The 27,077-nt window shown below is 40.4% G+C and overlaps 1 protein-coding gene across 9 annotated transcripts in view; it reads right to left on the reverse strand.

Moving 5' to 3' along the window:
- LTBP1 (latent transforming growth factor beta binding protein 1) overlaps positions 1-27,077 on the reverse strand; it is a 450,758-nt gene that overhangs the window by 264,216 nt on the left and 159,465 nt on the right. For all 9 annotated transcript variants that reach the window (XM_009442275.5, XM_515398.8, XM_063789991.1 and 6 more), the window contains exon 4: positions 22,941-23,110. In XM_009442275.5, coding sequence (XP_009440550.2) covers positions 22,941-23,110 — 170 coding nt within the window. The remainder of the gene's footprint in view (positions 1-22,940; positions 23,111-27,077) is intronic.

Here is a 27,077-nt window from a genome sequence, read left to right on the forward strand (position 1 = left end):
TTTCTGTACTGTCTGTGGCTGCTTTTGTGCTATGACGGCAGAACTGCACTGTCTCTGTGCAGTCCTGCTTCACCCAGACCTGCCCTTCACTGCCAGATCGCAACCTGAAGTCTCTGGCAAATTGCAAGACACACACTGTTTTGATTGCTACATCTGCGATAGGCCCCTAGCCAGGTCCTTCCTCTTTCCAGGAGACTAGGCAGAAAGCAAAGATGGTAGCAGTAGCTGAAGACAGCCAGTCATCTGTCAGGCTTTAAGGCCGTCAAGAAGCAGTGCCCTTCTGACGCCACTCCATGACTGGAGTGGCCAAAGGGGAGAGAGGCTCTGGGCCAGCCTTTTTTATACCATCTTTGCCCACCAGAAAAACTTGTCTCTCTTTATACTGCTTTGGTTTGGCTAATATTGTATTTTCAGAAAATCATCCCAAGATGCCTCTATAAGACCCTCAACAAATTAAAACTGTGGTCATAAGCTGAGCTTGGAAACAAAGAACTTTAACCAAAGAAGCCATTCCAATTTCAGGGTTGGAATGGGGCCCCAGAGGTTTTCTAACGCAGCCATCTCTCATCCACTGTTTGCATTCCACGTATCAAGTGGTCGTGTAACCTTTACTTGAAAATCTCTAGTGACGGGCAGCTCATTACCCACAAAAGCACATGATAGTTATGGCAGTTCCCAGCAAGTACTATTTTTTATTGAGCTGAAATCTGGCCTCACAGTAACTTGCACACATTAATCCTAATTTGGTTCCCCATGGCCTCACAATCTAATGCCTCTTCCACATGACAGCCCTTCAAATAAGTTATCTTTGAGATAAATGCCACTTAATCAAAGAAAGCTAAAATTAGGACTTGAACCCATCAGCTGGGTTGGTCATCTCACTTAGAAGAAGAAAAATTATTCCTCTGGAGGAGAAAGCCCTCCATTCTTTTCAAATGGTTTTCCAAGACAGTTTCTCCTTCACCGGTGGTTCTAACCCTGGAGGATCAAGACATGTTGTCTGAAATGGCAAGATGTCCTAGTGGCCAAGCAGACCTTCTGGCACCTTGCAAAATGACATCCAATAGGATGCTTCTATCAGTCAATACTTTAAATCGAGGGCTAGCAAACTTTTTCTACAAAGGGCCAAATTGTAACTATATTAGGATTGTAGGCGAAAAGGACTCTATTCCTATTCAACTCTGTGGACCCGCATAGCTGGAAAGCAGCCTGTCAAAAACAATATGTAAATGAGTGGGCATGGCTGTGTTCCAATCAAACTTTACTTAAACACTTCAGTAACCCCTCCTTTAAATGCTTACAGGACATTTTAAAGTTATCTGGGAGTCTACCTTAGAAATTCAAAAAAAACAACGGAATCCTGATTTCACCAGCAGAGAAAATTCACCTAGTTTGATTTGTTTTTTCACAGTAGCACAAACAAATCAGCTTATAATTTAAGTTGTCGGAAAATGCTTACAAATATCTTGAGGATACTTTGTGTGTTCAAGTGTGTGAAACCCAAGAAAAAAAGAGACAACATTTTCCCACTTCAAAAGAATATAAACTCCTACTTTTTCTGGCTCCTGGTACAATCATGAAATTAGAATCCGTGTGCCAACTATTTTGTCTTCTCTGGCATTAACTTGTAGCACCAGCAGCTGCCACACAGATGCTCACACAGTCACCTAAATTATGCTCACTTAGGCAAACTGAGACATCCAAAGAAAGCAAGCACTTAATCATTATTCCCATTTCACCTCCCAGCTACAGTAGTCACTTTATAAGCACTGGAGATTCTCCGGGCCTATTGTTATTAAAAACTTCTTATATTTCTTTGCCAAAAAAAAATTTTTTTTGGCTTGGAATCATCTGGATTTTCAAAAGGCAGAGACAGTTTCATATGACTTAATTCTGATTTTTACAATGTTCACATCTTCTTGGAAGCAGAAGCTATATTTTATTTCATATAAAAATAAAAATGCTTGTGTTTTACAAGCATTCTGCTATAAAGTAATCTAATTCTAAAACAGACACTTGTATTCTAAGCGGGTCCTCCCATCTGCATGAAGCACTTACTTCTTCATTATAATTAGCTTTAGGTTTTCATGCCAATCTTCTCAAAATTGGTAGTGAAAATGCACTACTGCTTTTGACACTAGATTATTATCCAGAGCTCTAACAGGATCTCCATAAATGCTGGATGGATTAGAAAATATGTTCTCCCATCTCTACTCCTTGAAAATCATTCCCACATATTTAGGGTATAGTGTAAAAAGTTTAAGTTTTAAAGTTCATCAAACAGAGATCCATGCTCTGAGCTTCAAATTCCTCACATGTGACACGCTGAAGGCAATACCCCTCACCTTTCAAGAATTTAGTAGGAATTCACTAACAGTGGACACAAGCTCTCCCGCAAAAGCCATTTGGTCTATCAGAAGCATCTTCTTTGCATGTCTTGAATAAGGTAATATTCAACGACTCCTGATGCCTTGCAGAGAGTAGGCACCCAATAATTGTGGAATAGACAAAGTAACCCGAAGCATGGGGCAAGGGTGACTGTCGGATCCCACAGAGATCCAAGACTCACAGGATGCTGGAGGTCATTTTGGTCTAAGGTCCTGCTGCACCAGTGAGAAAACAAGCTCAGGACTAACCAGAGGCAGAAGACCATCCCGAGTGGCACCTACCAGGTGATTAGGAATTATAAGTCTGAGAAGCAAAAATTAGGCCAGTCAGGAGTTAACAGGGAAACCACTGGCACAACTTCTGTGCTTGGTCCTTTGGAGGAAAAAAAATGCAATTTTTAGATCCCTTTAGGTGAATCAGCCCCCAAAATCTTAAGCAAGCACTTTAAAACGTTGGGTTTTAGAGGCCTTGGCTAGAGGCACAGATTGCCTGGAGCCATGCAGCACCTCCATTGGGCCTCCTAGTCAGTCAAGACACTCAAGAGTCAACATCCTGTCTGCAGCGTCTGCCAGACCCTGTGCAAATTTATACCTCCAAGAAGAGGCACTGGCACTCGGTTTAAAACAAACCACAGATATTCAGAGTGAATGGTGAATGGGATGGAAGTGAAGCCGATACCCCTCCTCCCGTGATAAAAAGCTTTCATTTCTGCTTCGGGGTTGTTAACAATAGAGAAAAATATAAAAATGTGAAAACTGTGCTTGAAAAACAGACATCAGTCTAGAAAAGGGCACAGTTGCCTTGTTTGGTCATCAGACCAAGATGTGACCAAAAGCAAAGAAATAAATATAACAAGTTCAAGACTCACATCAGATGTCATGAACAAATACAGTCTCCTCAGCATTCGTCCAGAATGCCGCAACAGCACATTAGCATGCATCCAACTTAAACAATGGGGACCAACCAGCACAGGCAATATCCTCTGGGAAGAAGCAACCTCTCTGTGGTTTAAAGCCACCACCCAGTTTAAAGAGACCTACAGGCTGATTCAATACACAAGTCACGTGTACACTCTTCAGGGTGTGAGAGAGACTGAGCTAACAGTTCATTCTCCCACTTGCAGTCCATCGCTTACCCGAAGGCCAAGAATTCTTTGAAGGACAAATCATAAAAATATTAAATAATGCTTAGAATAACAGGACTTTATTGTTCAGCTCTCCAGGCTTGCTTAACTCCTCCTGGACTATTAAAATAATGCCCATAGACTGCTCTGTGTTCCTCAAGAAAGGTGCTATGTAAATAAAAATTAATATCAAATCTATTACTTCACCAGGCAGCCCCAGTCCTGGAAAACCCTCCAAGAAGGAAACTCAGATGAGATCACTAGTACTGATGTGGGCAGTTCCACAGGTAAGAATCCAGAGTAATCTTTCAGCTCCATCTCTTGAGTTACTGAGGCAGGAGTAACTAAAGAAAGAGGCAGAGAGAAACAATTGCTACAACAGTGATAGAAATCTAAGTCTCAGATCAAGAAAAAGCGTAAGTCATTATGGGTTGGAAACCTTGCCATCTTTACAAAAGACATTTTTCCCCTAAAAATTTACCCGAAAAAATAGCCAATAATATTTTTTAAAAGTAAAACCATTTTTAATTGAATATGTTAAAGAGAATAACTGAATAAGCAATAGGAAATAGCAATTTCTCAAGTACTTTTGAAAAGAAAAACAGAAAATTACTTGCTACTAAAATTTCACAACATATTATGCAAGAATCATCTTGACACATGATGGAAACTTCTAACTTTATAGATAAAATCTGTGTAAGATATTTAATTTTTGAAAGAGACACCGTGGGACAGCCTGGTGTGGTTCTGGGTCCGCTAGAACTGAGGTGTGTGCCCTGTTGCTGCCTCTGGTTACTGGAATGCCGACAGCAAGTGCTGTCGCCTCTGCCCTGGACTGCAGTCCGGAGCCTGTCCTGAACTTTTCTGGGTGTTCCGCATCCCTAAACTGAAGAAGTATGCCTGGACAGTTGAACCCCTTCAGGATCTATAATGTTAAAGAAAAATATTTTACAAAAAAGGACAGACCATGAACATGTCAAAAAGCCATGGATTTGTTTTGCTCGTTCTCCACTTTTATTACCAACTGTACTTTCTTTTCCCAATCATTGGCTCCAGAACCATACCAGGCTGTTCCAGGTGTCTCTTTCCAGGTGTCTCTGTTCCAGGCGTCTCTTTCAAAATGACTTTTAAAACTCACCTGTCTAGAACACATCTGGAAATCCCTCATCTAGAACACATCTGGAAATCCCTTCTCTGTTCCTAATTCTGAATGTTAAGAGAACCTACCAGCATTGCCCCATCCAGAAGGGATAGTAGTATTTGAAATGCTGTGACTGAGAGTTAAAGAAACACATCCTCCAAGAAGAAAGGTCTTGAATCCGTTCATAAAAAGGAGGAAAAAAGAAAGGGGGAGCAAGAGCTCAATGTACCCAATCTCCTAATTCTGAATTGAGAATGTAATCCACAGCCACAATCTAGAATCCTGACAATCATGGGAGCCATACTTGTTGAGGGTTCAATGAGTTTGCCCTGGGTTTTTGGGAACTAGAGAGAGTGAAGGGCATCACAGTTCAAGATGTTACTCTAAGAGTCTGTCTCCCAAGGGGGAAAGCCATTTAAAAGATACATTTTTTCAGAAATGAAAAATAGCTACCTCCCTCAAAGATTCTATGCCAGTCTTCGCAGCAGCACAGCTTTAAATTCCACACCATGGCCACGTGGCTGGAGGACCCGGATGTGCAGATGTGCAACTGACAAGAAGACTGACTTCACTGCTCTCTGTAAACAGAATAAGGAGCAGAGCAATCAACACACTTACCTGTCTTCCATCTCTACTACGCATGCAATCTGCCTAATTTGCATAGGCTCTTTATAACCACAGTGGGTTACATATGCTTCACATGACTCAAATTTTCTGTCCCTTAATTTTGGAACACAGTTAGGTTTTATTTATCCCCACATTTGTTGTTTTTCAAAGAGCAAGTAAATGGAGGCATTTGACCATTTCTATAAATAACACCTATCTGTATGTGGAGAAGCATGTCTGACTAAATGATAGATATCTACTGGGCTATTTGTTTACCAAGGAACACATTTGATGGCTTACTCACAGGCTAAACAGGGGGCCATTCCTCTTGAGGGTCCCAAATTATCTCTACCACACACTTTGAAAATTAGGATCCTATATCATTGTTATGACAAATATTTCTGACAAAATCAAACTCCCTTAAAGGAAAGTAAGCCCCTTTCCTACCTAGGTCCAACCTAGCCTCGCCTCCCACCACATCTCCATGTAAAGCCAGGGCCTGAGCCAAGCCACGCTGTCCACAGGTCCCCACTCAGACACCTCACTCATGCAGTTTCCTTTCCCTAAAAACCTTTTCCTCTTCTTCCCCACATTCCACCCTTTTGACTCAACTAAAATACTCCTTCCCTCCATGATTTTCACTGACCTAGGCACAACCAAATATTTCAACCCTACATTGTCTCTTGACTCTTTGCAGACACTTCTATGGATATTTCTCCACTTTTCCCACCTTCCTTTGGCCTCAGTCAGGCCAAAGAAAATAGTCTATATTCTTATCCTCCTTTTCTATCTATAACAAATGTCCCACCTGGTGATTCTCTTTTTAGGACTGGAAGAGAGAATGTGGTAAGAGGGGAGTGTCATGGGAATGGAATACGGGGGTTGGAAATGAAGAGGCCTGGTATGAACTGAGGCTGAGAATCCATGGGAAGATGGACAATGGGAAGGGAAAGCAACAGGAAGGGCAGACAATGTGAAAGGCAGAGAAATGACTTTTACTCAAACAACTGATAGCTGGAAGTCACAAAACTTTAAAGGAGTTGAATGCCTCAGGCTTCTACCATCTTCATAAAGAGGGCTTGGGAATTTTCTTCCGACACCGAGGCAGACATAGTGAAGGAAATGACTTATTACACTTCACGAAATTTAAATTCTGAATAAAAGAAAAAAAAAGAGTCAAAAGACAAGGCAGAGAAGAAAACCAAAACCTCCTGGGCTCTGAACACACATTCTGAGTCACTGGAGCTGCCAGGCCAGAAGTAGATGTCTTGATGTGCCTCTACGGGATTCCAATTCTTTCACACAAGCAATAAAAATCCAGAGCAAACAAAAATAAAATTATAACTTGAATGCATTATATTTTAAGAAGCACCAAGGAAGTCAAAGATATGAACATTTTTGCAATGGCCAAAACAACTCTCAAGTTTGATGGATTCAATGGAGACAAAAATCTGTTGAAGCACTTAGTTGTATAGAAAATTGGCATTTTAAAATCTCTAAATTAATTTAGAATTAGAGTCTCAGAGAATCCAAGCTTGCAGAATACTGATTCTGTCATTTACTTCATTTTTTTTTTTTTTCCAATGCAAACTTCTCTCTGGCTCAGTTTTTAAATGACTGCATCCAATGGCCCCAACTACTCCCCCTACGGGACTACGGCCAAACTCAATAGATCTCATCATTAGGAAAGATTTCAGCCTCAATATCCTTTTCCCAAAATCATCATATATAGCTAGCTATGGTCCAATATTATGTGATAAATAAAATTGAAAAACAATTAGTTGCCAATAAAAAAATTACTGATGTATAGTTGTACACTGTAAGTTTTCCAGCTGTCAGCTAATTCTTTTTAGGTTGCCCATTTTCAGCTTCCTCATTTCCTTTGACTCTCATCAAAAGAGTGCCCCTTCTGTTGAACACTGTGATGGTTTTAAAATATGTCCACAAATTCCCTGATACTTCTATCTTTAAGAGGTGAAATCTAAAAGTCTAATCTCCCCTTGGACATGGGCTGGTTTTTGTGAATCTTGTCTAAGAACAAACCAGATATGGTGGCTAATGCCTGTAATCCCTGCACTTTGGGAGGCTGAGGGGGAAGATTGCTTGAGTTCAGGAGATCGAGACTAACCCTGGCAACATAGCAAGACCCTGTTTCTAAAAAATAAATAAATAACAGAAAAAAAATGGAATGATGCTTTGCAACTTCAGAGACTACATCATGAAAGACACTGTGGCTTCTGTCGTGGTCTGTCTCTGTTGGATCACTCACTCTCGGGGAAGCCAACTCCCATGCTACGGGAATACTCAAGCAGTCTAAGGAGACACTCACTCATGGGGCAAAGAACTGAAATCTCCTGCCAACAGTCACATGAGTGAACCACCTTGAAAGTATCTTCCAGGCCCAGTCAAGCCTTCAGATAACTGCAGCTCTTACTGATATCCTGGTTGCAATTTCATGAAAGAAACTGAGCCAGAACCAACCAACTGAGGTCCCTCTAAATTCCTGAACCACAGAAACTCTAAGGTAATGTTTATGGCTTTAAATCACTACAGTTTGGAGTAATTTTTTTTTTTTTTTTTGAGACGGAGTCTTGCTCTGTTGCCCAGGCTGGAGTGCAGTAGCACCATCTCGGCTCACTGCAACCTCCACCTCCCGGGTTCAACTGATTCTCCTGCCTCAGCCTCCCGAGCAGCTGGGACTACAGGCACCCGCCACCACGCCCAGCTAATTTTTGTATTTTTAGTAGAGATGGGGTTTCACTATATTGGCCAGGCTGGTCTCGAAGTCCTGACCTCATGATCCACCCGCCTCAGCCTCCCAAAGTCCTGGGATTACAAGCGTGAGCCACCGTGCCCGGCCAGTTTGGAGTAATTTTGTATGCATCAACTGATAACTAACATAAACATACACACACATAACATGTTCTTCTTCCCTTCTGCTTTTTTTTGGCCCAGATTCTGAGAACAACAGAAATTATGGACGATACTAAATGCACAAAAGCACTGTATACATGAATGGCAGACTCGAGAGACAAGGACTGAGTGCCTACTAGGCTGCAGAGAGCAAATACACATGACAATCATGTAAGCTGCAATCATATCCATTCTGCCAGCAAGGAAACCAGAGATGTTCATCAGAAGCTTGACCACGGTCATTCTGCTAGGGAACAGTGAAGCTGGGATTTTAATGCAAGCCCTTGTTCTTTCTTTCCTCAATATGCCCCAATGCCTCTCCTACACTTGTAATGAGCATTACTATGAAAAATATATGACACTTAGGAATGTGAATGCTATACGCTTGGGAAATTAGGATGAGGGAGAGAGAAACAAGCATAGATTGAGCACCTATGTGATGTGTTCTGCAGTATGCGAGATATATGGACTTCATCTCACTTCATTCTCTCTCACAACAGTCCTACAGAACAAGTCTTAAGATCTTTATCTGGAAGACAAAGAAACTGATAATAAGAAGTTCAAAGGGAAAGAATACAAAACCACCCACAGGTTCTACCCTTTAGGATGCTGAAATCCAGAGCGCCTAAAAACACACTCAGAATAACGCCATCCAACCTATCCACCTCACAAGACTGTGGCAGGGGCCATGTGAAATAATTTGTATGGATATAATTTATAGGCTGTAAAACTCTATGCAAATCAAAGAAAAAATACTTACACATGGTCAGTTTTAACTGGAGCAACTGTTAGAAAAGCTCAAACCAGTAGTGACATTTAAACCATGATATACTACAGAGCAAAATCTATAACCACTTCTAAATCTAGGAAAATTCTCATCTTAAGATGTTTGCTTTCACATCATAACTATTATTAAAGACTCTAGAATAAAGCAAGATTCTACTGTGGACTTTGGTTCCACCGTAATTTCCACATACAACCTGATTGTTTGACTTTGTTTGACAGGTATCATAATGAACATCAACCAGCTGTAGGAACCCACTGATTAGAAAGGTTTACCCTGCATTTGAATAATTTTTTTTTTTTGAGACGGAGTCTTGCTCTGTCACCCAGGCTGGAGTGCAGTGGCACAATCTTGGCTCACTGCAACCTCCGCCTTCTGGGTTCAAGTGATTCTCCTGACTCAGCCTCCCAAGTAGCTGGGATTACAGACATGCACCACCATGCCCGGCTAATTTTTGTATTTTTAGTAGAGACGGGGGTTTCACCATGTCAGCCAGGCTGGTCTCGAACTCCTGACCTGAAGTGATCTGCCCGCCTTGGCCTCCTAAAGTGCTGGGATTACAGGCGTGAGCCACCGTACCTGGCCGCATTTGAGTAATTTTTGTTAAGCTAAACACCTCTTGTTAGCAGCTCTATAGTCACATAACAAATTTTTAAAACATGTTATTGTGTTAAAAGTCTTACATATAATACAATTTTAAAATATCTAAAATATAGTCAAATCTTGACTTTGCACTTGCCTAAAGATAACTTACACAAAGAGCTAAAGTGGTACTTTTTTTCAATGAATAAGATTGATTTCTGTAATTTTAAATTCAATTTTTGGTTCCTAACTTAAGGAATGCATTTTAAGTAGTAGTCAAGTAATATACAAGTATTATAATGTAACATATTTAATTAATGCATATAAAGTGCTTAGTACCATGGTTGGCATGCAGAAAGTGCTAAATAGATGAGGAGGAGGAGGGTGGAACTTACCTCATGTCTTTGCTGGGACAAAGAAGCCTATGTCCAAATTTCCTAACTACCTGATCTTTGATAACAAGAATACAATTTACAATGCCTTCAGCACATCTGTTTGTATTTTCTTGCTCAGAGTATATGTTCTTAAGGTATATTAAGGTGTGGTTTGGAAACTGGGATCTCTGACAAGAAACACCATGAATCACTTTCTCCATTAATCGTCTTTGAAAAACCCCTTCAAAGAGAGGCATCTAATTTTGCTAGATTTCCATGTTCAAGACATGGCAGAGCATGCCTGCTATGTACTTACACACATACTGCATTGCGGCTGCCAGAAAACCCATACCAAAAAAAAAAAAAAAAAGATGAATGAACAGGAGGCATGAAAGGATTCCAGGAATCTTACTGAAAAGGTTTCCCAATCCACACTCACTGACTGAAGGTGGACATTCTCCATTCCAGGTGGGCAAGAATCCCCCAGACCTGAGAATGTTTCTGTTAAAAATTCCAGTGGAAGCTTAGACATGAATACAGCAATACCATCAGGTCCCAGTAACCCGCAGGCCAGGCAGAACAATTCTCCAAGTGTTGCAGGGGTCTCAGGGAACTGATGGAACTGACCCACCCACTCCTCTTTCTATGTGGAAAGAGGGAATGTGGACAGGACTAAGAGCTATAAAGAGAGTGAGGAAAAGCTATAAAGGGAGTGAGGAAAAGTTGAGCAGCTGGGTTTTCCCTCTCTAGAAGTCAAGCTTTGGTGCTTTGTGTAATCAGGACATGCAGCTGTCAGAGAGCAGAGTAGAAATAGAACTTGTATTAGCTGAGGTCTCTTGCCTACAAAACAAGGGGGTGCACATTATCTCAAGCAACAGGATGTTCAACTGCGGTTGTGTACAGCAAGAAGGAGATAGACGTCTCAAGAGAACCCAGAACGCAGAACCAGCTGGCCATATAAGCCAAACCTCATGGAGGCTAAGACACAGTTCAGTAACTGAAAAGATGTTCAGAATCCACAGCACTTGTAGCAACCCCATTATATGTTGCCCCATCCCTACTCCCCTTCAGAAATGCTGTTGAACTTCATTCTTGTACCCAACATTAACGTGGTAGGATTGGCTACTTCTCTGGCTACTTCTGTTTCTTTTTGGTATTATACTTCTGTTCCAGATACTTACTGTTCAATTCTAACTTAGGAATTCCTTAAGAGAGATTCTGATTAATCTAATTTCGTCAACATCATTCCTGTTGGGGAAAGTGCCTCTGCCAGGCCACCGTACAGGCAGCTGGCCAGCCCCAGATTGGTTTTGAGTCAAGTGCCCACCTGCTTTCCAGTCCACTGTGGCCAGAAGGTGAGGTCACCCATAATATCACTTTTACCAAAAGGTAACCTGTCTGATTACAATAGTTATCATCTGTTCTAAGACTAATGATTGATTTGTCCAGATTGTTTTAAAAAGTAAATCTGCCCTGCTGAAATGGTAATCTAGGAAAAACAACAGATTTCAAGGGAGTTGGCATGTCAGCAGACCAGATGCATTGCCTTTTTCATGGTAGAAGAAGGAAGAGAGGAAATACGCAATTCCTCTTGAAGCTCCCACTCAGAACCCATAGACTCGTTCCACCCACACTCGATTGGTCAAAGCAAGTCACATGGCCAAGCCCAGAGTCAAGGGGACATGCAAAATCCACTATACCCACAGGAAGCCATGACAAGATGTGTGTGTGGAGGGGGGCAGGGTGGGGGGAAGAACTAGAAAGAACTATGCATATATTATACGATCTACCATGTTTATTATTTATTCTCGGATGAATAAAATGTTAGGGGAGAAAGTCAAATTGGTGAGAGAATCATTCTTAACAAAACTATATCCACCACCTTCTCTCTCCTATAAAGACTAACTAAAGTGCTTTTCATTAAATTTCTACAGTAACCAAAACCAAAACAACAACAACAAAAACTCTTTGGACCAGAAAGCATGTACCTAACTGAATCACAAAAGGTCAGTACAGTATTTTTGACTGATGAATAAAGGAAAAAATATAAATCAAAAGATTTTGTTTGGGGGAGGATTACGCTGTAACCTTCTAAAGTAAAGCAGATGCGTGCTCCAGCCAGCTCCTCCATGGAATGTAAGCTGAAAGCGTGGGAGGAAGAGCTCTTGGTTTCTGCTGGATCTGAGTGAAGCAGTTGCACTCATGAGATGCACCTGTAGCCATTAAGGGGTGTTGGTTAAACAAGGAGCCCAGCTGCTGGGTGCCTGTGCTTCCAGGCCTCGTTAGGGAAGAGCACTCAATCCCACACAAGAAGCCCAGATACCATCAACACAGGCACGACCACCGCCCTTTCACCTGCTCTCTGGATGCTTTTCTTTCTCTTGCCAAAGCTTTCTAAATCTGTTTATAGGATACAAGGACTTACAAGTAATTATGATGTTTTTCACAAAACACTGCATATTTAAAATATTTTCATTCAGTAAGGAAAAAAGCTAGAACCTTGGAAAAGCAAACTTGTCAAGTGCAGTTTGGGCTACAAGAATTTTTCTTAATGGATCTTCCTGTATGGATAATGTAAGAAACTAAAAAAAAAAAAAAAAAAAAAAAGACTTTACAAAATTTATTTCCACTGAAGAAAATCAGACTAATTAGAAAGTTTTCCAACAGAACTAAAAGAAAATGTATTTAAGTGGTCAGAAAGTGGATCTAATGAGAAATAACGATGATAATCACCAAAGTTAGCTCCATGCGAATTATATTTACTCAGGGAGAGATTTGGGAATTATTTTTCCTGACTTGCATACCATGCTAAATATTAAGAAACTGCATGTAAGTCTGAGTAGTCAACCACGTACTAATGAAGTTTTGTAGTCTTTTAATAGCATAGTACTTTGCTTAATAAAGATGATGTTTAATTGCGAAAAAAATTACTTTAAAAAATACACATACAACACTGCTGGTGGGAGTATAAATTAGTTCAATCATTGTGGAAAGCAGTTTGGCAATTCCTCAAAGAGCTAAAAGCAGAACTACCATTCAACCCAGCAATCCCATTACTGGATATATACCCAGAGGAATATAAATCGTTCTACCTTAAAGACACATGCACGTGAATGAATGTTCATTGCAGCACTATTCATGATAGCAAAGACATGGAATCACCCTAAATGCTCATCAATAACAGACTGGATAAAGAAAATATGGTACATATATGCCATGAAATACTATGCAGCCATAAAAAAGAATGAGATCATGTCTTCTGCAGAAACATATATGGAGCTGGAGGCTATTATCCTTAGCAAACTATGCAGGAACAGAAAACCGAATACCACATGTTCTCACACTTGTAAGTGGGAGCTAAATGATAAGAACTTATGAACACAAAGAAGGGAACAACAGACCCTGGGGTCTACTTTAAGTGGGAGGGTAAAAGGAGGGAAAAGGGCAGAAAAGATAACTACTGTACTGGGCTTAATACCTGGGTGATGAAATAATCTGTACAACAAAACCCCGTGACACGTGTTTACCTATGTAACAAACTTTCACATGTACCCCTAAACCTAAAAGTTAAAAAAATACACACATATATACTTGATTGAATATATGTGTGTATATATACACACAGCCGTCATACATATATACACGTACGTATTTCTTGATTTAAAGTTTGCTTGTCAGAAGAATTAATATAACCATACTGCAATTACCTCTTAGGAAAGAAAGTTGTTCTCCAGTCATGTATTAACTTCTACCTCCTTTGTATGGGAATGAAAAGAAAGTAGGGCAGCCAGAGTAGGGTTAATATTCAGGAGATATTCAAAAACAAACAATGCAGAACTAAATTCACAGAAAATAACACAAAGCCCTTTTTAAGAAATGTCACATATAAAATATAAGAAAGGTATTTACGGGCCAGGCGCAGTGCTCTCGCCTATAATCCCAGCACTTTGGGAGGCCAAGGCGGGTGGATCACGAGGTCGGGAGATCAAGACCATCCTGGCTAATATGGTGAAACCCCGCCTCTACTAAAAATACAAAAAAATTAGCCAGGCATGGTGGCAGGCGCCTGTAGTCCCAGCTACTCGGGAAGCTGAGGCAGAAGAATGGCATGAACCCGGGAGGCAGAGCTTGCAGTAAGCCAAGATCGCACCACTGCACTCCAGCCTGGGTGACAGTGCGAGACTCCATCTCAAAAAAAGAAAGAAAGAAAGAAAGGTATTTATGGATCCTTACGTCAAAGTGGGGATGGACTTACTCCAATGCAGTCATTTTCAACATTAAGGGGACTCTTCTATAAGGAATCTAATTCATGAGAAGACAAAGCATTCTACTTTAAGTCCCTGGGAAACATCTCATGAGCAGTATTTTGTGCGGGCCTATTTTATTTTGAATCAAATAGGCCCATTTGATTCATTAGAACCATTTCTGTTCTAATAATGATTAATTTCCTCAAAGTTCTTTCCCAATCCAGAAGTAAAATCAACTAAAACCCTCAATTTCTGGCAAAGATATCCTAAGGCTGAGGAGGTACCATCTCTTTTCTTTTTCTTTGCTTTACAGTTTCCCCACATGCAAACAATAAATTCATTTGTATTACCTTTCCCTAGGGGAAAAAAAAAAATCAGTCTGACTCCAGAATATTCTGGAGCCATACAGTATCGATTTCTTAAAATCAGTCTCAACACCCAGAAATGTCCTTGAATTTGCTTGTTTCTTATAAACTCTTGGGCCCTTAGAACTAAAACCTTTATCTGGTAGTGAAGGCTGCTCATCAAGGAATTTAAACTACATGATCCTTCACCCTAGAAGGTTTTTCTTCTTTGCTGTTTTCATATTGCTGGGTAAGTTTCTTGGAAATATTTATAACCAATCCATATCTACTGTTTCACAGCTATCTTAAACTTCGTGTGGCCTATCAGGGGGCAAAGAGAATAATCATGTTCGTACGGCTTCCCTGAACTGGAATGTTATCAAATAGCTCTCAGATATACCATCCTCCCTCTACACCCTAACCCAGGATAATGTGCATGGCAAGACTGCTCATGAACTTTTCTTTGCAATAGATCATATCCTGTCCTTGAATGAAATCTGGATTCCCAAGGATACCAGCTCAGCAGAACCCTGTTCATCCACATTCACCAGAATGCCTTCTCAGGTGTCAGTCTGTACATGGTTATAATGTAGTTTTACTGTCTAGGCTTTCAAACCAAAAAATTTGCCAGAAATCATTGAAAAGCAGATGCCTTTCTTTCAGGAATCTTTAGTACTAACATCCACATGATCATACAGCTGGGAAACTGGCTCAAGGTTCCCGATTCCCATACAGAATTGAGCATGGGACAAGGAGCTTAAGGAACTCGCTGATTTTGCAAGGAAAAAGCACAAAGCTTTATCATTATTCCTTCTTTAAAACAGTTTGTTTTCACACCTAATATTCCTCTTAAATGCTGAAGCAGTTTTTGCTGGTTTTCATCAGTTCTTGTAAGGTCATTCATGGCTGGTCCAACTTCCACTGCCTTTTAGTACCCACTGGGTTGGTGTAAGCCAATCCCAAAGACAGTTTTTTTTGTTGTTTTTTTTGTTGTTTTTTTTTTGCACACAAGTTAAAGGTAGTCTCCATGCAGGGAGGGCTTTCAATGCTGCAGAACATGTTCTCTGGAAGTCTTCTCTCCCAAGGACCCACTTGGTCCATCTGCAAAGCTCTACCCTGTAAGGCTCCCAATCAATCTGTCAGGACCTATCAGCGAGGATGTCTCAGAGGAGCAGAGCTGCCCAAACCCTGGATTTCTCCTGCTGCTGCTTCTGTTCTCTCTTCACGTGAGTGTGATATCATCCATATCCTAAACTTCAACATCCACATTAAGGCCACAACAGTTCTCAGGACCAGACTCTTCCTCAACAGCATTTTCAAATGGCTCCTCCTCTGAAGATCTCCAGATTGCAATTCATCCCATGCATAAGAATGTTGCTCCAATTCCCCTCATCTATACTTACTATATCTGCCTTTATCTTATCTTGCCACCCCAAGGATTTTCCCGTCTTTTGCAGCATCCATCCCATAATGGGTGCCCTCAACTACGCCAGGGACACCTCCCATGAGCATTCTGTAACTGGCACTAGGCATCCAGAGCCTTTGAGCAATGTTCTTGCCCACCTCCCTGAAGTGGCTGGCATAAGCAGACCTGTCCATTTTAAATATTGCCTATCTCCTAACATTCAGCTTTGTTTTGCCAAAGCAAAAATCTTGAATGTCTCCTCTAAGTCTCTGCCAAACCACTCTGCTCTCTCACTCAGGGCAACCAGGAAGACCCAGACAATCTTACGGGTAACCTCTTTGTGGTATCAGACTGCAACCATAAAGAATCTTCACTCCAGACACGTGAACTTCCTTTTTCAAGGGGAGACATAACCATTTATCATCAAACCCTGAGATGTTTTCGTAACTTGCCATGCTTCTTGATGTCAGTCTGAACTGAAGCCTGAAGGCTAATGCTACAAGCAAGACATTCAACCATAGTATTAATAAAAGTTAAAAAGAAGAGGCCTCGTGTGTCCAAAGCATCCATACTTCTCTTAGTGTGGAACTATGGACTGCGATCAGGCCAGAACTGGGATTCAGGAGTTCAGGCCACAAAGCTGCTACTATGAAAACAACAGACTCTACATCTGTCTCAGACCAGAGCTCAGGAGACCTGGGGAGCTGTTCTATCTTCAAATGGAGGTGCCAGATTTCAGTCAGCCCGTGATTGATGGCTGGGAGTCAAGCTGCCCCAGCCTGTTGCAAAGACTGAGAGAGGGCAGCACAGACCAGAACTCAGGGCTAAGATGTCTCCTGTGGTGCCAGTGCAGGTGGGAATTACATTTTCTTCTGTCAGAAGTCACTTAATAGGGACCCTGTGCGTGCTTCTTCACTTCTACGGTTGCTTATTTAAACAAAAAAGGTTAGGTTTAACACTTTAAGTAAAAAGTGGGCTTGACCTCACTTTTCCTTTCCTTTTTTTTTTGCAATTTAATGGTACTATGTGTTTGGAAATGCCAGTCATTTCTCTCTCTCTCTCCCCCATGTTTGTACATCAGATGACAACTAGACAATTTTTTTAAGAGCCTGAGTTATATCTGTTTAAAGATTTTTAAGAAGTTACCATATAAAACATGACATCTGCCTTTCCTGAAATTGTTTACACTTTAAGTAAACAGTGGGCTTGTCCTTACTTTTCTTTTTTTGCAATTTAACAGTATTATGTGTTTGCAAATGCCAGTCATTTCTCTCTCTCTTTCTCCCCCACGTTAGCACATCAGGAGATAAATTGGTACATTTTTTTAAGAGCCAGAGCTATATCTGTTTAAAGACCTTTAAGAAGTTACTGTATAAAACATGACATCTGCCATGCCTAAAACGTAAAATTTCTGCTTTGTTGAATTTAAAGAACTAAAACTTTAGATGACTTTGAAATATAAGTAACCGATTTAAAACCTAAGCCCATCTTGAGAGAACGACAACTGGAATTAGCAATGAGAAATCCAATTTAGAGAAGTTCAAATTTCTAAATAGTTCCAAATATTAAAGTTATGTAGTAGAAAAAGGGACTAAGGAGGCAAATGCTTAAATTGGAGCTTCCCTAATCTTTTAGTTCTTCTTTGCACAGTCTGGAAACCAGTTGTCTAAGGAACCATGTCAGTTACATGGCCATTGCTGCTCATCCTAAAGATCTCCTTTATAAGTAGCTCTACAATCTATCTTAGTAAGTCCTTTGGTGTCTTATAACCCTGATGATAAATACACCTCTTTCCACCATAGACTGTACTTAAAATATTATTTGCTGGCTTTAATATTATAAAGCATTCCATATCATTTTTACTACGACAGCACATAGTATGATGTAGACACTTATTATACCCTCAAGGACTTTTTCTAGCAGGTTATGTCAAACTAATCTCTTTTTGTGTGAGTTACTTGGGTTTGCTCCTGAACATGTGCTATTCTAATCCTGACTGACCATTTTTATAAGATGGTCTTCCAAATGTTATGTCATTTCCATTTTCTTCCTCTGGGTTAAAAAAAATTACTAAACTAAACACAATAGAATTTGGTTTACATGCTGAATTCTTTCCTACAAGTCACCAATGAAAACACTGTATAAAGCAGACCCCCACCCCTACCCCACACCATCCCTAGACTTCTGAGAGCTTATGAGCTCAATTCCTTGGAGCTGAAACTGAGTCTCATAACTACCTACTTGGCAATAATTTTTCATACATATTTGTTATTTTAAATTGAGATATGATTCACATGCCACAGAACTCACCCTTAAGTGTATAATTCAGTTTTTTTATTTTTAGTGTTTTCAGGTTGTGCAACCAGCATGACCACCTAATTCCAGAACATTTTCATCACCCCAAAAGAAACCTCTTACCTATAAATAACTATTCCCTATTCCCACTCTCCCCTGTCCCTGGCAACCGCTAATCTTCTTTCCGTGTCTGTGGATTTGCCTACTCTGGACATCTTATAGAAATGGACTCATATATCATGTAGTCTGGATTCTTTTGTGTCTGGATTCTTTCACTTGGCTTGTTTTCAAAGTTCATCCATGTTGTAGCATGTATCAATCTTATTCCTTTTTATGGCTGAGTAATACTCCTACATTGTGTGTGTGTGTGTGTGTGTGTGTGTGTATATGTGTGTGTGTATATATATTTGTGTATATGTGTGTGTGTATGTATGTGTGTGTGTGTATGTGTGTGTGTGTATATATATATCTATCTATCTCAGTTTGTTTATCCCTTCATCAGTTGATGGACATTTGGGGTTGTTCCCACTCTCTTGGCTATTACAAATAATGTTGCTATGAACATTCATGTACAAGTTTTTGTGCGAACATATGTTTTTCAATTCTTTTGGATATATAGCTAGGTGTGGAATTGCTGGGTTATATGATAACTCTATATTTAACTTTTTTGAGAAACTCATGCAGTATCTTAATGTGATACTGTGTTGTGATATGGCTGGGACTGCTTCATCCCATAAAAATATTTCCACCAATATCAAAAGGTTTTCTATAAGCAACCAGGAGTAACATCCCATTCCTTTCCCAATTGCTGTGTGGCCCATTATTCTAAAATTAAAAGAAACTAGACTTATCTAACACAAGCAGCTTCCTGGTAGTTCATGCTTTTCTGGGTGCCTTCCAACTAAGTGGAAATGTATCCGAGAATTGTCATGCTCTGGAGGGTGGGTTGGTGGGGACACTGAGAATGAAGGACAGCTGCTAGAGGCAGGGCCTCTTGGGCTGCTTTTGTCACATTCCAGGCACCAAACAATCAGGTTCAATATCTAGATGTTTTCAGTGGATTGAGAGACTGTGAGTCTCTAGATCAAGAATTGGCAAACTATAGCCCATGAGCCAAATCCAGCCACCTGAGAGGTAAGAATGATACTTACACGTTTAATAGATACATTTTAAATAGCTATATAAATATCTACCTAAGATCCTCGATTTGCCTATTGGCTAACAAAGTCTAAAGTACTCCCTAAAAGTTTGCCAATCCCTGCTCTAGATGATACTGATGCAAATTAAATTCTTTTAAGGCCAACAAATAAAGCAGAACACCACAAGTTATTAATTTATCACTAGAGATATCCTTTACCGGCTGGGCATGGTGGCTCACGCCTGTAATCCCAGGACTTGGCAAGGCCAAAGTGGGCGGATCACTTGAGGTCAGGAGTTCGAGACTAGCCTGGCCAACATGGTGAAACCCTATCTCTACTAAAAATACAAAAACTAGCTGGGCAGTAGTGGCGCACACCTGTAATCCCAGCTACCCGGAAGGCTGAGGCAGGAGAATCGCTTGAGCCTGGGAGGCAGAGGTTGTGGTGAGCTGAGATCATGCCACTGCACTCCATTATTCATAATAGCCAAGAGAGTGGGAACAAATGTCCATCAACTGATGAATGGATAAACAAACTGAGATACATATCTCTATACAATGTGGGAGTATTACTCAGCCATAAAAAGGAATAAGATACTGATACATGCTACAACACGGATGAACTTTGAAAAGAAGCTGGAAAAAAAAAGAGATATCCTTTACCAATGACCAGAGAACACCCAACATAGGATGTCAAGTTACCTAGAAAGTGACTAAGAAGACTGGTAAATATACAGAATCAAATTAGAAAAAGTAGTGTGTACACATTGGACAGGGATGGTGAATTGTATTATCAAAACTCTGGGAAAATCCCATAACATAGTCATCCCTCCCAAAAGAAAGCACCTCACTAGCAACTTGGTTAGTTTCTCTCTATCTACAATGTTTTATCTGGAGAGTGCTGCGTTTGACACATTAATGTATTTTACTCTACTAAATCCATCACCTCCATCCTCATCTCTTTCCTGCTTATTCAAAACAATTGTTCTTTTTCTCTTACCAAGTGTCGAGAGCAAATCCTTATTCCCTTGGGCTTGTAGACTACTGTCTCCTATTATGAGCTAAGAGTTGCACAGTGCTTAGAGCTCAAGGTATGCATTATTATTATTGTTCTTGTAATATATCAATATTAAACATACCAACTGGTCATTACTGTAGACCTCCTTTTTAATCACTTTTAAAGGGAGAAGATAACACTTGTTATTGCCAACCTCTAGTTTTCAACCGCTTCTCTAGTTCTCATAGCTTCTCAAAAGTAATGGCAGTGGACTACAATGACATACCTCACTTCTTCAATTTCACTCCAAGATACATCATGCTCAAATGATATTAGTATCTTCTATTTTTCTAAAGAATCAGAGCTATCAGCTTCTGTTTGACCTTCAAATCTTTCAGCACAATAAAAAATTAATGTTTGCATTTGATCTCTTCTGTAAATATGAAAATGAAGATGCTATAAAAGCTTCTGCTTTTCCTCAGACTTCTCTGACTAACTGTTCCTTCCTTTCTGTTCCATGTAAGGCTTCTTTGGAGCCTCCTCTTTTACCTACCACAGAACAGGAGTATGCAGAGACAGTATGTTTAGGTCCTTCCTACTACTTGTACCTCCTTTCCAGTTTTAATCATCTTTTGTGGTTCTTACTCCATTTTGCCATTTCACTATCCTTCGTGGTCCTGCCAAATTATCTCTTTTAAAAACTTTCCAACTAGCCCTCCAGCTCTCGGTAGAGCTCTGGCCTCAGCAAAAATAGCCACATCTCCCTTCTTGTCTTTCCTACATGCTTAACTCTTTCAGTTAATTCCTGAGCTTCTTTCTGAACAACAGCCATCTTTTAGGGGGTTTGAGCAGAGAACACCATCACTGTGATAATGTATATTAGTCTACATTCTTTTACTAGCTCCTTACTATGTAGAAAATATATTTAAACAGGATGAGTGGAAAAGATATGGACAGAACAGATAAAAAACTTATCTTCACATTCTTCTAAAATATAATTTCATCTTTCAGAACACAGTTCAACCAAGATTTGAGAGTTTAAAATACACATATACACACAAGGGTGGAAATACACACACAGTGGGAATTTTCATTCCAATAACAAATCACGGAAAACAAATCAAAACCACAGTCTAGTCTCTAGTCTTAATACCAGTGTTCTCTAACCATCTTTTCCTGATACTTCCAGATAATTCAGAATTCTCTTCTCTTATCAGTATAATCATAAACTTTAAAAACTCTCTTCCCATCACACTCTGATTTGGGAGATCTTTTAAAAAAAATTGTCATCTATATAAAACCCCAAGGAAATAAGAAGTACATCTTTTACTTAATTTTTAAAATTAGTATTAGAAAAATATTACATATACTCAAGAAACATTCACTTAAGAGAAATGGTTCTTTAAGTACTAATATCGAAGGATTTTTAAGAATCAAATAGATGCATCTATTCTTTTGCAAATGACTTGGAAGTGATTTTTTCCTAATGATCTAAATGGTTTCTGTATTCTTCCCTAAGATCCGCAGGGCTCACTTTCCTCAACATCCCAATAAACCATACCAAACTATTGTTCTGGGGTCTAGCCACCGGTCACTGAGCAGGACTTTCTCAAAAGACAAAAAGTGGATGGACAAATCTGCTGTTAGATACTCTTTTTGTTAAATGACCAATTCTGAGGGAAGAGTCAATCACTTTAGATTCAGTACAGAAACGGGGAGGTGGAGTGGGTGTAGGGAACCAAAGCCACAACAAATATGGACTTCACTAGTGCCAAACAGTAGTAAAAACTGTATCTCAACTCTTCATACTATTCCCAGTGGTGAAAGATGGTCCTTTTCCCACCTCACAACTGGCATTCTCTTTCATTACCTATGGTGCAGACAATCAGTCAACATGTGACAGGGCAGGAAGCTGCTGGAACGAGAGCGTGTGTCTAGCTCTCGCCTTTGGATGGGCTGCGCCTTACTCCAGAACGTTTTCTCCAGATGCTGCCAGCAGACACTCTGTAATACCTAAACCACAAATCATCACATTCCCCACCCTTTGAGCCAGGCCTTGTCCTTGAGCTTCCCACATAGCGAGATATTAACCAAGCTGGCCACTGACACAATAGTGCTTTACAAATTCAGAGAAATCTGCCACGCCAGCTGCTTGATACACTAAAAACTAGGTGAGTCTTATAATGTAAAAATATCCACTGTAGGAGAACCTCAGAGAGCTATGCAGGACATTTCAGACGTTTCACAAGGCATGAGTCCTGGCTAGCTTACTAAAGAAAATATTTCATCAATGTGAACATGTCAGACATATGACTGGACCCAAAATTAGAGCAAATATGTCTTAGACATGAAGCCATCTTGCAGAAACAGAATGACAGGCCGGTCACTTCAGATTCATTTCCAAAACCCAGGAAAAACTGCTTTTCCTCAGAAGAAGGAAACCATGCTAAATTTCTGCTGTCTGGTTGCTTCAGGAACCAATGTGGATTTTTTAATGACTCTTGAATTTTTACTGTGACACATTAAAGCCGTCTACACTGAACAAAGTGTTTCCAATCTCTGATACCATAACTTAGGAAAATGGTTGATAAGACTATACTCACGCTGAAAAGGTGCCGCAACTTGATCCTGCACGTATCTTAAAGGGAAAGAACCTTCAGTGGACTGCTCTCCTGAAATCCCCTTCTGGGCTGGAAAGTACTTGGGCTTGAGCACGTATTCCTGGGTCTGGCCATGGTGAATCATCACACTCTGGGAAGAAAGAGGAGTCACTCTGGGAAGAAACAAAATAAAGAGAAGGAATTAAATAATGGGCTTTTAAAAGTCAGCTAATAAGGAAAGGGTAAGAAACGAGTTAAATGTAGAAAGGAGCATCACTTCCAAGTAAGGCTCATTTTTTTTCCTTCAAATACTGTCGCGGACCACTCATGACATAGAAGGAGGTAAATGATGGCTTACCCTCAGAAGCGTCCTTCACGAAAAAGATCCTGCCTGTCTAGTTAAGAAGCGTGATGATAAATAGGTCATCACAGGTAACTTTTATCAGAGGATTCACAGCACAACTGCCATAAGCCTTCACACAAAAACATGGCATTTATATTTAAGAAAATGATGCTGCATGACTGTAGTCCTAGCCTCTCAGGAGGCTGAGATGGGAGGATCACTTGAGCCCAGGAGTTTGAGGCTGGAGTGAACTATGACTGCACCACTGCACTCCAGCCTGGATGACAAGAGTGAGGCCCCATCTCTAAAAAGGGAAAAAAGACAAAGATGTTTACACAGACAGGTATATAGTAAGCGTGCAGCACTGGAAATGGGAAGGGGGGAAATAGGGAAGAAAGTACAGGAAGGGAATTATGCAAGAAATCCCCATGTTGTATTAGTTAAGCAAAATCAATCATAAACAATTAAAGCCTGTATGATACAGTGGGACCTTCTAACTCTGCCTAATGCTAAAGGTTAGCTGGTTAATCTCTTTAAGCCTCAGTTACCTAATCTGTACTGCAGAATCTCTGCGACACTGAGCTGAGAAAAAAGTGGTTGTAAAAATCTGAACAAATGCAAACTAAAAACATAATAATGTTAATTTCCTTTTGAAATATAAATTACGATGCCGCTTTAGGGAAACAATTTTTTATGCTGTGTCTCATAATAATATAAATTGTACTATTTGAGTTAAATGTTTTATAATTATACTCTCATTATCTTTTTAATAGCACGAGTCAAGACTTCTGGGAACTTCTGAACATGGTTACTATGTGCTAACCCTCCTGGCCCAACCCTTGTTTTCTGTGACAGTTCTCTTCCACTGCATCTAATTCATATTTTAAAATAAGCCTCTGCCCAGATTCAGTTATTCCCTGAGGAAGAGGAATGAAAAATATAAAGAAGATATACCAACTAATTCCAGAATATGCAAAATTGCTACTGAAATTGTTAGGACAGTGCAGTTTTGCAGCAAGCTGAGCTTTTAGAAGGGAACATGCTCTCTAATGTAATCTGACCCAAAATACCGACCCTAAGGAGGGACTGACTATCTGAACAAGGGGAAGAAATGACGCCTTGGCAGTCAGTGCAAAAGGCAAATTGTCAAGCCACCCAAAACACCACCATACAATGTCTCATATCAAAAGCAGTAAAAGAAACTTGAATAGTCTCAGTCTATCAGATTCATTCTCATTGGAGCTGGTGAATGAGTTATTCTGTGGGAAAAGGCATTCGTGAGAGATAAAGGAATAGAAGAGGCTAGAATTAGGCTGCTTCCCTCTTAGTTAGTAATCTGGATCTACCCCTTTAAACCCTGTGGTCTCAGGAAAGCCTGGAAAATCTATTTTGGGCCTGGATTTTCCCAGATGCAATACCACACAAGGGCACTCCCTTTGTCACCAGACTAATGACTAAATTACTAAAAGCCTGAGGCTTAACAGTGTGAACACTTTTGTTTTGATGATGTAAGTGTTGTTTTGACATTAAGTGTGTTTGGTTGGGATAGAGCAGCAAGTGAAACAGCTGGACACATCTGGTAGTGACTGATAAGAACCACAAGTCTCTTCTATCAGCCTCTTGGAAAGAGGAATCCTCCGCATCTCGGAAGCAATTTGCCCTCCGGCCATGCTGCCACCCTGTCACCATGCTACTCTGACCCGCTGAGAGATGTACAGGCTAGCTCCTATTCAGGAAAGGAAAACCCAGTTTTCCAGGAGACCTTGGGCTACTGCACCTAATTCGTGCCCCAACCACAGCCAGAAAAGTAAGAGTATGGGGTCTGCCTTCTACTTGAGGTTGTCTCTTGTGCCCCCTCTGAATTGAGGAAGCAGAGGACAAGAAACGAGCTGAAAGCATACATGTGGACGGGCCCTTTTTCCCTGAATGTAACAGAAATGTAATAAACTAGGTAAAACCAAGCTGTACTAGGTCTAGAACTTAAGTTAACAGCCCTCAGCCATCACTAACTTAAGGAAATCAGTAGTTAAGTGCCACCACTGTCTACATATTCCTCAAGTTACAAACACATTGCAAATATGGAACTACACACAGCTGCCCCCACTCCCTTACCTTCTCCCGCTTCCCCCCATGAGGTGCGTGCACAGGTACCCCACAGGCTGATGCCCCTCTGCCCCACAGCCCCACAGAGACAGAAGCAAGGCCATGGACAGGACCCCTGCTGAGGCAAGTAGAGGAAACTGTCCCATTACTCATCCTACAAGCATTATATGAAATCACTATCCTACACTCTCTTCCTCACTTTCTCCTTCATGGTTGGTGTCCACTGTTTCCTCTAATTTCATTATTCACAGTTATTTCCACTTCAGACCACGTTGCAGTCTCACAAATACATATCCTCTTTACTTCTTCCTTTCCTTCTGTTACCCCGAGTATTTCAGGGAAAAGTCTCTCTCCATTTAAATTGGGATTTCCTCCTCCCTTCCCTCCTCTCAGAAGAAAAAGCTTTACTATCACCAGTGAACATCAAATTAGTCATAGCAACGTAACCGTAATTTTTCAAAGTGGGGGACTAAACTTTTAAAGAGAAAATTAGATTACAAACTGCAGGGATTCTGGTTCAAAGTGGTTGGCGGGGGCACCCATATATTTCCCCTTCCTCCAAAGATACCCTTAAAGTTACAGGTAAGAAATTAAAAAGATATAAATCCAGGGTTCATATCTAGCTGTTATGCAATCGTACAGCCACACTAGTGGTTTAAAATATTTAAATACTCTGTACTGATGAAGAGCTACTATCCCAATGCCCAAAGTGCCCCTCCACTGGTGGATCTCCCTGTCCCATCCACTGGGCCCCCTAAGACATCTCCTCAATCCTATAAAGAGTTAACATTTGACAAAGCTGGAGAACTCAGGGTCTCTGCTCCAGCATCCCTTCTGATTGATCCAGACCTGTTCTACACAGCTTAATAAATATGTTTCATATCATCCATTAATAAACACACAAGAGACATTTCAACAAATCTGTAAGAGATTCAAAGTGCACCGAGAAACCCTGACTGTTGTAACAGGGTGAAGCAAGCCATGGCCTTAAAAAATATTTTTCTAACTTCTTTCACCTCAACCCACAGTAAAAAGTACATTTTACATGGAGATCGAATACATATCTACATATATGTCTGTGTTTTGGTATAACTAAAACAAATTTTACAAGACAGTGTTTACCCTTACGATGTGCAGGGCACCCTGACGTGTTCTCTTCTAAGCTATTCTTTTCATATAATCTTAAGCCACTACATGTATTTCATGACTTCATGAGTTCCCTAATGGGTTACAACCCGGTAGTTCAAGTACCCTGGTCAGGAGTCACTCTGAAAGAGTACAGACACAGAGGAAGCAGTTGTCACAGGGGACCACACAAAGGTTCGGAATACTTAAGCCAAGTAAAGTAAAGGGTGAAAATGAGAAGTAGGGCTGAACAGTGTTATCTCAATTGAAAGCCTATATATGAAGACAACTGTTTTCCCCAACTCAAGCAAGGGAGAAGAAGTCAATGCCTGACTTCAAAGCTTCAAAGGACAGGCTGACTTTTGTTGGTGGCTGATGATTTTAAGTTGAAGCCAATGCTCATTTACCATTCCAAAAATCCTAGGGCTCTTGAGAATTATGCTAAATCTACTCTGCCTGTGCTCTACAACAACATAGCCTGGATGACAGCACATGCGTTTGCAGCATGGTTTACTAAATATTTTAACCCTACTGTTAAGACCTACTTTTCAGGAAAAAAAAAAAGATTT

The sequence above is a fragment of the Pan troglodytes genome, chromosome 12, assembly GCF_028858775.2.
Source record: "Pan troglodytes isolate AG18354 chromosome 12, NHGRI_mPanTro3-v2.0_pri, whole genome shotgun sequence".
Classification (NCBI taxonomy): Eukaryota; Metazoa; Chordata; class Mammalia; order Primates; family Hominidae; genus Pan; species Pan troglodytes.